At 38.8% G+C, this 13,709-nt stretch overlaps 1 protein-coding gene across 5 annotated transcripts in view; it reads right to left on the bottom strand.

The window, feature by feature from the left end:
- The window catches only part of LOC134537688 (extracellular sulfatase SULF-1 homolog), a 363,580-nt gene that overhangs the window by 82,460 nt on the left and 267,411 nt on the right, over positions 1-13,709 (bottom strand). For all 5 annotated transcript variants that reach the window (XM_063378401.1, XM_063378404.1, XM_063378405.1 and 2 more), the window contains 2 exons: positions 12,586-12,737; positions 6,234-6,403 (listed from right to left, as the gene is read on the bottom strand). In XM_063378401.1, the coding sequence (XP_063234471.1) occupies positions 6,234-6,403; positions 12,586-12,737 (322 nt within the window). The remainder of the gene's footprint in view (positions 1-6,233; positions 6,404-12,585; positions 12,738-13,709) is intronic.

Genomic DNA, 13,709 nt, shown 5'->3' with positions numbered 1-13,709 from the left:
GCATATTTCGTGAAAATATCCCGAGACTAGCTGAAAGTTAAAAACACTGTAGCACCGTCCGTGTTTCGTGATTGGTTGAGTTTCTTTCAGGCCCATGTCTACTTGTCAGCAATCACAGTAACTCAGCGCGGAAGCAAATGCGGCCGCCAATCACGAGGAAGAAACCGCTGGTGCGGGTACACCATGTTGCAATCTAACAGGGGTCCAACGTTTTTCGCTAAAAATGCCTGCCCCTAACCTATTAGGTAAGTTTTAAATAAATCATTCGTGTTGTTTACAAAATTAAATCAACAGATTAAATGTTGTCTTTATCGCAAACTGTTAATTTGCAGCAATTTATTCCAAAATCTCTACAAGTTGTGTTTTATTTTTATTTTTATTTTACAAAAATATGGAAACTTGAGATTTCACGGCATTTGGTGAATACAGCCATTACTAATAACTGAAACGTTCTATAACGAAACCAAAATCTCTAGGACACGTGAAAAAAAAAAAAAAAACATTCATTCAAAAGTAATGTTTACCGTGGGTCTAGATGTAGATGTGGTTCGAAGTATTTTTTTTTCTCCTCCCCCAAAACGTTGACGCATTTAATTAACTGTGAACCATCCCGACAAAACAAGGAATAACTCTCCCGACGGCCGCGTGGTGGAATCTCCGCACCGCACAATCACAATAACAATCACAATCAAAGGGAATGTTTAACAACGTGCTTGGTTACGAGCCGCCTGCCTCCCTCCCCCAGTCCGGATAGTATCTGCGGGCGACGGCAGCCATAAACAATAACGCTCCTGTTTCCCACGGGCCCGCGCAGGCTTCAAGACACTACGCCGTCACGAATTACAGTCATTTTCACGGACTTTCCAATGAAGAATTCACCTGAAATAAAGTAAGATTTCTTCGCAATTTCATACAACTGAATCTTCGTACACTGTTAAAAAAAAATTTTCACCTTTAATTTACAAAGAACTCTGGTTAAAAAATACCCAGGGATCTTCGTAATATTACGGCTATCTTCGTGAATTTTCGGACATCAGTTCACTTACTTTGAATATGAATCCAAAAGAATATACTTGGTGTATTGACAAAAACATTCAAAAAACTGGTTAAGTCCTCAGTAGGAACACTGCTATTTTTTTCACGTGTGTGTCTACCTATGTCTAGAACGAAACATACAACTCGGGAGTCAAAATACGGCGTAAGTTTCCACGAAGATTCAGTTATTTGAAAATACAAAGAACTCTTCCTTTATTTGAGTTAAATTCTTCATTGAAGAGTCCGTAAATTTACTGTAATTTCTAACAGTGTAGAAACCCGTCTTCTGAGTTGTAAGATTCGTTCTTAAAAGGCGAACAAAAGAAGTGTGTTCTCACTGTAGACTTAGTCATGTTATTGTTAATCTACCAAGAATATTCGTTTGGAGTTATATTCAAAGTAAATTAACTCAGTGTCCGTTACAAGGATAGCCGGAAATTTACGAAGATCCCTGGATAATTTGTAACAATCATAGTTCGTAAATTGGAGATGAAAATTTTTAACAATTTATCCGGCCGCAGACATACATTGTTAGAATATTCAGTAAATTTACGGACTTCTTACGAAGAAATTACCTAAAATAAACGAACAGTTCTTCGTCATTTCCAATAACTGGATCTTCGTAAAAACTACGCCGTATCTTTGAATATATATACTGTATAGAAGTCGCCAGCCCAGGTTAACATTTCTAATACGGTTTTGAGGTAGTTGGTTAATTCACCGCCGCAATCGCCACCATCTCTAGGGCATCGACTTGTGGTGGTCCCTAGCGGACAAGTGTCGAACTCTTCAAACACCCCTTCCCCCTCCCGTTGAACGACGTTGAGCTGCAGTGAATGATGGATGAGGGGTGCGGGGAATGACAGCGGGCGACAGCGCTGCGCTCTCAACGTGAAAATAACAACTAAGACGATACAGGGCGTTACGGCAGCGCACTGCAGCGGTGAGGTTCCCAAGCTGCTCATCATACGCTTCTGAAAAACGTAGAGTAAATCCTATCCACTCGCGACTTCTATACAGTATATATATATTCAAAGGCCGTATTCCAACTTCCTAGTAAACAGATAAGTATTGACTTAACTAGTTTTTTTTTTTATTGTGTTTGTGGTATACTGAGATTTTTCTCGCGGATTCATCCTCAATGCAAGTGAATTATTACATGTTCATTTACGAAGCTATACTTAAATAAACGAAGCTCCCTGGATAGTCTCTGACGAGCGTTCATTGTGGAATTAAGGTGAAAAACTTTTAACAGTGTAGAGGCTGAAACCTAACTGATAACGATCCTACGACCAGTCTCCGTAACGAATCCAACCCGTCTTTTTAAGTTACTGCATTTCATGTTTTTCCTTTCTTTTCTTTTTTTTTTTGTGATGAAGGGTGGGGAAAATTGGGGGACTGAGAAGGAGGCAATTCCTACAAGTATTTTCCAAAGTTTTTTTTTAATTTTTCGCTAGTTATAAATACTTCAAATTACCTACAATTTGTAAAAAAAAAAAAAAAACTTAAAAAAATTAAACGTTTAGTAATTAATAATTGAAAAATTTTAATTTTTTTAAACACTAATATATATATATATATATATATATATAAAGTCTAACATCTTAAGACGCGATAAGGGTGAAATGGTATTATGCAACGAAAAACTCCCATAAAACATAAATAGAGACGATGGCTGCAAATTAAGCAGAATATGGGAACCGCTCTTCAGAAATCATAAAAAAAAAAATCTACTCTGTATAAAAAAAATACTGATGGCCTGTGATTGACCAGCAGCCCCCACCAATCACAGAGGCCCAGCTCTGACTAGACAGAGAAAGGAAGGCTCAAATTGACCAAATCTGAAATCGGGAAACACTCGCTCCCTTCTCAGGATAGAGTATTTAACGGCAGGATAACTTCCAAGAACCTCAGTAGGTAAACCGCTACCCTGATTATGGCGACTGCTAAGTCGACCGAAACGTCGGTGAAATATGCGCCTTCGACGCGGCTACAACCCACAAACCAAGCTACTCCATGAAATGGCCGCGGAAGTGTCTGCGATCTTCGTGAACTTCGTGTGTGGTTTTCGATGTTCGTAAACAAACAAACACGATGCTTTTGTTACGTGACCTTTTGGGGGGAAACTGGTGCCACTGACACTGCTTTGGAGAAATGATAAATTCGAGTGGAAATGCTACGTGACACAGACTATACCAACACGCGCTCACTCGCCGAGGGACAGCCCATGTTTGAAAGGGCCGACGGCTGCTCCAACTGTCGGTCACCACAGGCACTGCGGTATTATTATTATTATTTTTAAGGGTGGCTGTCTGTTGGCCGAGGGAAGTTTATTCATGGCCCCCCCAAAGCACCAGATGAAAAATTCATGAAGCCGCAAAAGATTTGAAACGAGGGGGGCCCCCCCTTATAATGAATTAAATTAGGGTCCGCGGAGGGTATGCGGGATCTCGGCCTCGTGGCACGGGGGTGGGATCGGGGGAGCCCCAGAGAGCGGGATGCTCCAAATTACAAGGTATCCACGGCTACCAAAATGACAGAACAAAAAAAGAAAGAAAAACCAACGAACACTGTTTTGTTTATTCTTGAGGGATGCTCCTTGCGGAGTGGAAAAAAAATCTGGTAGGTAAATTTTGGTTTGATTTTCCTTGGTATATGGCGCGGTGTAATGCAATCACAAATAACAAATTTAATAACTTTTTTTTTTTTTAATTTTAGTCAACAATACCCGATACATCCTTCTTTTCTTTCAGGCTACTTTTCAAACTACTTCAGTGTTTGCTTCGCTCCAAAACCCCAAATTGGATATTTGCCCCCAAAATTCCACTTGTAGGGATCTTTCCCCCCCCCCCCCCCGTTGGGAACTTTGCCCCCGAATTCGCCCTGAAACTACAACTGGTGAAGGGGCAAGCTTTGCCCTTCGTCGGGGACTCTGCTCCCAAAGATCCCCTACAGGAGGAATTTCCTTTCAAAGGAGGCTTTCCTTTCAAAGGACTTCCCCTAAACTCACACATTGAGTTATATACGTGGATATGTACATAGATGAATAAATTACCCTTTTTTTACCTACTTAACAGACTGCTAGATTAATCCAATCTGGCAAGCTCAAGTTACATCCAACCGCAATAAGTGTGATAAATTTGATTATTCTAACTGAGAAATAAGTTCAGAAAAACATAAACAAGTATGAAATTAACACTTAATCTAAGACTATAATTCATTTTAAGGTATGATCGACGGAGTTGCAACAAAACGTCATAGTAAACAAATGATATATTTTCGCAAATTCTGTAGGCCTGCAAAGTTTGAATATTGAAACTTTCCAACAAATGTTTAAAAAAAAAAAACATGTGTGACATGTGCTAGTAAATGTATAAGACAGGATGTAACTAGGTACTCCTATAATTTATTACTTACTTCAGTGATACAGTAATCAAATTTGTCATGCAAATTCACATATATAACGGCCACAAGCATGTAATATTTGATGGTTCTATCTGTCACAAAAGTATATATTAACATAAAAGACTTAAATCTGCAATAAATATAAGTTTTTAACTTTATCTCAGGTATAACCTAAAGAAACGCGATGAAACTAAAATTATAGATATTTTCAACGTGCATAAGCTTACCGAGTTTGAAGGCTGAAGCTGTCCGTTCTAGCATAAAAATTTCCTTTGATTTAAGACGTGCTTCTTTTCGCAGTACGACCAATGGAAATACGAAATATGTCACAGGACCGAAATTGTAGACCTAGGTCCCACCGTTACGCCACAGTAGATCTCCGACGATATGTTCATTCTCTCTGACTTTAAATTTGCATCGCAATTTTGATTTTTTTTTCTGTGGTTAAAATAATTATCATTTTCTTTTAATTTTTTCATTGATTACAGAGATCTATGAGCCTCCTAAATTTCTTCAAGTTTCCAAATCAACTGGAAAAAGGTTAGAGTTTGTATAGATCAGTGAGCCAATACGTGAGTCACACATGGGAAGTATATATTATAAATTTTGTTTTAATAAACATCAGGGAATTTTTATAAATACGTGCCAAAATAAACCAAATATGCAAATACAATTCAAAAAATTTTCTCAAGGCCAATATTTTTAAAAAATCCTAAAAACTTGACATTTTTTTTAATTCAAGCAATACAAATATTCATTCTTAAATAACGGATTAATTTTATTATGTTATATGAGTATGGTCTGCACTGAAAAACAAATATTAAGAATATTGGCACTTAAATACAGTAGAATTAATCAAATTTTATAATTGTAAAAATAAGCTTAATGCATGCCGATTGGCACTACAAAATAATGCACACGGTTTTTGCTGTGTCTTATGTAGTTAGACCCAGACCTTCCTAGCTAGAATAAGTTTAGAAATATATGATTTGGTTATGACCCCAATTGCTGCCATGATTCGACAATATCAAAACAAAGCACTTGATGGCATGATACCCTCTCATGTATCGTATAAAACCCGCATTATTAGTAATATATGCTTATGCTTGAGAATAGGTTAGTTTACTCTTTAAACTAGACCCTCCTACGATCTCAAATTCCATTCATTGATTTTTTTTATAATAACTAATCATTTTGATGAAGAGCTTTTTTTTTCTGATCGGTAAATTATTAATGGAACTTCACTGGGAACACTATGCCGAAGGTGGTGAAAACCACTTTTAAAAATCAGTGGGGAAAGCACTTAAAGCCCAGCGGGAAAAAAAATCAGTCATCGAGATAAAATGGTAGGAACTGAAAAAAAAAAAAAAAAAAAAAATTTAAGCTAATAAATTTTTCAACAGCTTCGCTATCAAAAATTTTGGTTGATAAGGAGGATGTTCCAAGTCGGTGAGAAAACTTAACGTCGCGCGTGGACTCCGAGCAGTGGCGTAACCAGGATTTGTGTATAGGGGGTGTTAAAAAGCATGCCCCCCCCCCCGTACTAAAGCGGGGGGTCTGGGTGTCCTCCCCTGGGAAAATTTGGATTTTAAGATGTAAAATAGTGCTATTTTAGCAGTTTTCGGTACTTAAATTTAAATATTGTAATGGTAAAAATTTTATTAATTTTAAAATGAAATTTTTTTGAGTGATGAATAAGAAATTAATTAAAGATTTGGTGCTAAGGGAGGGTTTGAACCCCTAAAACCTTCCCCTTTCTACGCCCCTGACTCCGGGAGTGGATGACTACTCACTGGTGCGTGGTGACGTTGAAGAAGAGGTGCGAGTAGCGCGGGGCGGAGTCCTCTGGGCCGTGCGGCGCCGGGAAGCTCAGAACCAGCATCACGGGCTTGCGCGAGAAGTACTGCTTCGACTGGCGCAGGAAGGCCACCGAGTCGTTGGCGATCAGGTCCGGGTAGTAGTCCTGCGCACAAGACAATTACCTTACACTTACACCGGGGACGCACAACGCCGAAATACCACAACGCCGAAATTCCAAATTGACCACAACGCCGAAATTCCACAACGCCGACAGCTAGAAAACTGCTGTGTACCACAACGCCGAATTACCACAACGCCAAAATACACTAACGCCGAAAAATGTCATTGCAGGACTGCCACAAAGGTTAGGTTAGGTTAGGTTAGGTTATACTAGGTTAGACTAGGTTAGGTTATACTAGGTTAGGTTATACTAGGTTAGACTAGGTTAGGTTAGACTAGGTTAGGTTAGACTAGGTTAGGTTAGACTAGGTTAGGTTAGACTAGGTTAGGTTAGACTAGGTTAGGCTAGGTTAGACTAGGCTAGGTTAGACTAGGTTAGGTTAGACTAGGTTAGGTTAGACTAGGTTAGACTAGGTTAGTTTAGACTAGGTTAGGTTAGGCTAGGTTAGGCTAGGCTAGGTTAGGCTAGGCTAGGATAGGCTAGGTTAAGTTAGGTTAGGTTATATTACGCTAGGTTAGGTTAGGTTAGGTTAGGTTAGGTTAGGTTAGGTTAGGTTAGGTTAGGTTAGGTTAGGTAAGGTTAGGATTGATTGTGGTATTTCGGCGTTAAGATACATTTAAGAAACACATAAAAATTCATTCAGTTGTTATTTCGGCGTTGTGGTACACAGCAGTTTTCTAGCTGTCGGCGTTGTGGTCAATTTTGACATTCGGCGTTATGGTATTTCGGCGTTGGGGTAACGACCCCTTACACCCGGGAGTGGGGGGGGGGGGAGGATCCTCCGGATACCAGCTGCCAAGAAACAGCATGGTAAAAAGACATTGCCACTTCTTTTCGAGATAATACCGAGTATATCTTAAGGAAAATAGGCACATATTTTTTTTACATATATATTTCAACTGATGTTTTATTCAAGCATAGTTATAATATATAACCATAAAAAATATAATCAATATTCAATAATCGTAAAATACTTAGTTTTATCATGCTTACTAATTAGCGCAGTTTAAACTGTGAAGCTAGTCAGGGGAACGGTTTACAAATAACTTTAACTACTGGAGGTACTGGGACAACACAAAATATATAGAATAAATACCCAGTATTTCTGCAAACATAATTTTTTGTCGTGGTACAGTTGTTTTCGTGTAAATGTATGAAATTTACAAACAGGTACCTGTAATTTCACACTAATATTTCTGTTCCGTTTACAAAAAAAAATTGACAGTGTGCGACCACAGACAAACAAGCACAAACACGCGTCAGGGCTTCCGCTGAAATCCAGGAGTCACCACGTGACTTGTCTCAACTTTTGACAGTTCTGGAGAGTTGTACGAGTGACAACATTCCCTCAAGTGTCACTGACGAAGCAGTGGCGAAGCAACACCACCAACAACGTCAAGTTGTTTGCAGAATAACATTGGCAGAAGAATACGTAATACGTACCATGTTTCGACAACTATAAAAACTTTAGACAGTTACGAAACAAACAAACACACACACAACTTCCATCAATCTGTTAAACTAAGTATATCTGACGACAAAGTTTGAGAGATATTAGTGGCCTAAATATGGCTCTCGAACACCTCCAAAAAATAAAATTTAAACACGGTCAACACATAAAATTTTATTATTTGTCTTGAGATAGCTCAAACTTAACAACTTTAGTCTTATTTTAAATATTTTACCACAATACAGTACTGGAAGGAATACGATCTTTTCCATGTTTTAAAAAGTTATGCTTGAATGATACATCCATTAAAATATAAAATTTTGCTCCGATTTTCATTTCGAAACGCATATTTCGTACATGCAAAAATAACCGTAGCCATATGTGCTGTACAAAGTTACAATATCTCTCGTGTGTTATTACGAACTACGTGTTTATTATCTTTGAAAGATTTGTGCAAAATGGGAGCGCACGACTTGATGTAAGCTTTTGGACATACGCCATTGCTAAGCAATTTTTTTTCTGTAGAAGAAAACTAAAAAAAAAAAAAAAAAAAAACACAAATTAAGCAAAAAAAAATGCTGTTGTCAACATGTGGTGTTTATATCCTGTTGACAAGTGCTTAGCAATGGCGTATGAAGTATGCGTTTATTGGAAACTGGGTTTGGAAAGGAATATTTTTTTTGTGAAAGTGTTGTTAATATTATTTTTTGGTCTGCGTGCGGAATGCCGGATGGAAGACCTCCCATCACTGCCCGACGCCCGTAGAACTCGCGTCTCCCAACTCCGGCGTGGGCCGGGCTGGTCCGGGAAGATAACGGTCCTCCGTCCAAGTTTGGCGCGGTGCAGAAACTCCGGCCGGCCATTGTCGAACAGCGAGGGCGCTGACGCCGCCGCAAGGCAGGAAGCAGGCCGCCGATGGACGTGCGGAGATAGCGCCGACGTTTCCGAGCACGTCCAACTTCCCCTCCCCCTCCCCAACCGCCGCCAAAAAACCACGCCGCGTGATGATACTTTCATTTCGCCCGCCGCCGACGAAGACGGAACTTGCGCGTTCGCCGCAGTTAAGCTTCGCTTCCAGGGTCGACGACGTCCCCCCTAGCAGGGCCGTGCAGAGGGGGGGAGTGGCGGGGGGAGCCAAAATACTCCCCCCCCCCCCCCGAGGTCGATTTGAATTTTGAGATTGATAAAACTAAATGTAATAAAACACTACGGTGAATGAATTTTTTTTGAAATTTAGTTTATTTTCCTCGATTTTTTTTTTGCGCTTTAGACAATAATTCACTAAATTTAACCGGAAATTTAGCATTCACGAAAGCAAGCTTTTTTGTGTGACTGCAATTAGTCATTTAAATCTGCGTGCGGTATTTTGACTAATGTAGACATTTTTAAAAAAAAAATTAATTGACAAATAAATAATAATAACTTAAGAAATATTAATATTATGTTATGGTATGTCCGGGGCCGACGCTTGAGGCTGAGGTGTGACCATCTTGGGTGACCTTTGACCTTGACCCCGGCGGCCATAATGTATTCTGCCATTTTTAATTCCAGAACATTCCGCCATCTTGGAATCGAACTTCCCACTCCACTTGCAATTTGCGTTACCGTCACCATCTTGATTAAAGAAACGGTACTTTTCGTTACAGATCGCCATCTTGGATTCCAGAAACATTGCACCTTTTCGTTATGGTCGCCATTTTGTTTTCTAGAAAAGTTTCACTTTTCGTTACGGTAACAGCTTAAGATTCGAGAAACGAATTTTTTGGTTACAGTAGCCGTCTTGGATTCTAGAAACGTTGGACATCATCTTGAAAAACAATAATATTTAAGCTAGAAAATTGGGAAAAAATTTACGATTTATAAAATACAAATAATAAAATTTAATTAAAAAAACAGTTACGTCTTAGAGTACTCGCTTTGAACCCTGTGAGGTCATTTAATTAAAAATAGCGACGAAACTGCCTCCACGGACGCCACCGGCATACTGACCTCACACCACTAATGCCAAGGCAGATATTACATCAGCAAGTGTGACGTCATGGTGGCCGTCTTGGATCCGCCATCTCGTTTTCGTCTGCTAGAGTGCGCTACCGACATATTAGTTTAAATTTTACCCGCTAGAGTGTAGTAATTATTTATTGCCTTGGCACCCACCATGTTGCCGGGCCGTCTCGGCCCCATCTTGGATATTCCTAAGTATTTACCTGGAAATTTGGGAAAAATTTCAAAACTTTTTAAAAATATTCATTAATTTACTGTTGAATCAAATCATTTCCCTATTGGGTCTATACTTGGTCAATGCAAAAATGTAATTCAATTAAAAATACCATCAAAGTGACAGGTTAAAGAAAAACAAAAACAAAATACATAAATTCTACTCTACTACAAGTACGCAGACACGAGCAAATAATAAATGTTATTCCCTCATTGAACAGAGTCTGCTTGATATTAGTTGCCATCGATCCACATAGCTTAATGTCAATACGCTACCTTTTCTTGGTATGCTTCTTCTTCACAAGATTTTTTCAATGATTTTTTCAATTCCTTTATTTACAGACTCTTCAATGCCATGCGATAGGTAGAGAGCCGCCAACATTTTGAGATTTCTGTGCCATCCGCCACAGATGCCAGCAACACGGTTACGCATTTCCGTTCATCTGAATTCCGTTCCATTCACGAAATTACTCCTACCAAATGCCGTACACCAAGATATAGGAAGTTAACATATTAAAAAAAATTAAGATATGGATGTTGGAAACAAATTTTTGTATCTCACAACTCATATAGCTATTTATAACACGGGGGCCGTATTTATCTGATGATTATTTGCAACCATATGACTGTTATAAACTAATAAAACCATCGTAGAGCGTACGTAGAATTGTTTTAGTGGTGGAGGAGTGGCCGGGGGGGGGGGGGACGGAGGGTATTTAACCACTTTTCCCGCTGTTTGCCTTTGAATCCTTTCCTTTTGTTGGTAGGAATGATAGTTTTTACGCCCTCTTAGCCTACGTATATTGTTCGCTCCGCAGCGAATTTATGAATTTATAAACTACCTACATTTTAAATTTTGAAACATTCAGCTAAAACATACAAATCTCAACTATACAAGTTGTATTACATCTGAGTGGTTTACACACTAATAAAATTTCATGCTATAAAGCCTACTCACATCATAGGCGTTAAGATTTGTAGTATATAAACTAGGATGAATTGAAATATTCCTACACTTACACGTGGTTCGGTTACGCACCACTAATGGCACACAACGTGTGCATTCTGATCACGTAAACCGAACCGCGTTAAGTGTGTTATCTCTCACGGCGACGAGAAAGAAAAGGACTGAGATAGAGTGGACTTCTAGCTTCATGCGTCCATTTTTTATTTCACAAGGGCCATTTATTACGGCTGCGGCGGGAAACCGAGGAACTTCGTTCCCTTCTGCATTAAACTTTCTTACAGCGTCTTAAATCACAGTTGAGATTTAGAAACGATAATGTCTTCTCAGTCAAAAATTTTTCAATCGTTATTTATTTTGAACATACCAAAAGTTTAAAACCGTATTTAAAAAAAAAAAATGTTTTGAAAACCATGAGCTACGAGGCACTGTCTGGAGAGTTTTTGTGAACTATGAACACGAGGTTCATAGGGGTCACGATCCGAGATTCATAAAACTGAAAGAAATAACGCCGTGTAATAATTATGAGCGCACAGGAACAATTTAAGACGCGACGGAATTAAAGTACCGAGTTATGTAGGTAATTGCAACCAACCCACACACTTCACCCGCCTTGTAGCGTATTAAAGCAATTTAAAAGCATGTGTTGTTTGTCCTCAACAAATTTTTATCAGCCAGCTAAAAACCTCTTGTTAAAGTTTGTTTTAAATATACGAAATACTTCACACCAAAATTTTTTAGTTTGAATATAGTAAATTTCTACACTCAATTGCAAAACACACGACTGAATTGCAAAAATAACTTAATTTTATATTTTTCTCCGTAAGTTACAGTTGATATGTGCATATTTATTGAAAATCTGCTAAATACATATTATTTTTTTATTAACTATATTAATCTTGGTGATATATAGTCAAGAAATCGTCACAAATCTAAAGTTTTCATTCAAATATAACCTACAACACGCTTTTCAAAATGGTGACGTTTATTTTAATTGCAAGTACTCCAGAAGTACACAGATTCGTTTACAAAATACAAATTTTCATCTACATTTAAAAAACAAAGTTCATTACATTATAAAGTTGTGCCTAAAACTTTTGTGCGCTATTAGATTGCAGTCTAGAAGTAAAAAGGCGCTATCTCTCTCTTTCTCTCTCTAACACACGCGCCGGTTGTGGTAGGCACTGCCCTTGTTTCTGCGCGCTCTGTTGCCAAATATAACTATTTATCAAGTGAAAATTGCAAATTATTCGTATGAATTCGTACCAATGAATGTGTGTGAATTATTATTTTGTTTTTAAGTTCAAATGAGTAGATTTATAATTGATTTTCGAGCGTGATAGTAGGTGTGAGCATAAAAAATTATAAACTTCTAAAATATATATTCTTATAAATGCTTCTCGTGTACTCAGAATTTCCGAGGAGTACACACATCCTCTTGAACTTCTTTGTAACGTGCTAAAGATCTGGCGGCAGCATGTGCCATGGAGCCGTGTACTGCAGTCCAAGCCTGAGACAGTGTGTAGCTGCCCTCACCTTGTGGTAGTCGAAGCCGTGCTTGATCTTCTTGCCGTTGAGGTTGATGGAGTAGTTGTAGTAGCGCGAGTTCATGATCAGCCCTCCCCACTCCCTCCAGCCGGGAGGGATGTAGCTGCCGTTGTACTTGTTCAGGTACTTGCCGAAGTAGCCTGCAACAACCACCGAGCGGCGATTCTCACCAAATACACAATAAATAAATTAACACGTGAGTGTGTCTTTCAACACTCGCCAGAGATTTAATATTAGGTAAGCCTATATCTTTTATTTATTTCTCAAAATCTAATAAAATTACTAATGTTTATTAGGAACTGAATGTTCATTCATTTGAATGATTATACTAAAAAAAATAAAACTTTACAATATAACTATGCTTTAATACTTTGTTATAATTTATAGTCATCTAACATGTGCGGAAACTTTACAGTAGTAACTGTTTAATGAACTTTAACAAGAAGAGAGTATTTTAATATACGTTTTTGTCGAAAATCCGGGACAAAACCGTAGTTTAGTATTTTTTTCAAGTCTTTTTCGCTTTTATCGGAGCCGTTTCTAATGAATTATTTCCTTCTGTTTCGTGCTGCTATCTGCGCGTCATGGTGGCAAACCAACGTTAGCGATTCAGGCAGCGAATTCTAGCGGCAGGAGGAGAAAGTACGTACTTGAAAAAAGCGAATTATCATCACGCTCGGCTTTTAACAGCGCGACGCATTGTCACGTTTTTTTTTTTTCTTAAGGCCGGATTTACAAACTTTCGCAAGAAATGCAATAACGCAATTCACGCGATTTTTTTTAAGTTCATTTGCAACATGAGAACACATGAATTTGCTCGTTTTCGAGGATCGATGGCGAGTAAGTACTTAGAGTCGCTCACTTGTTATTTTTTTAATCTCCTCTCGATGACAGCACGAACCACGATCATAAACCGCCTCGACAAACAGGCGGTCGTAAAATAATTGCCATACAACACCTCCCTCCCTCCCAGCCTCCTCTCACGGACATGGGGCATTTCACGGTGTTCTGCGGGATGACGTTTCGCGTCCGCACCCGAAAATTACCCGCGATTCAACGCGGCAGAAGCGGGCCGGACGTGACGTGTACAGGCGATAAATTCCTGAGGCACA

The sequence above is a fragment of the Bacillus rossius genome, chromosome 12 (genome assembly GCF_032445375.1).
Source record: "Bacillus rossius redtenbacheri isolate Brsri chromosome 12, Brsri_v3, whole genome shotgun sequence".
Lineage (NCBI taxonomy): Eukaryota > Metazoa > Arthropoda > Insecta > Phasmatodea > Bacillidae > Bacillus > Bacillus rossius.
This window is presented reverse-complemented; position numbering and strand designations above follow the sequence as displayed.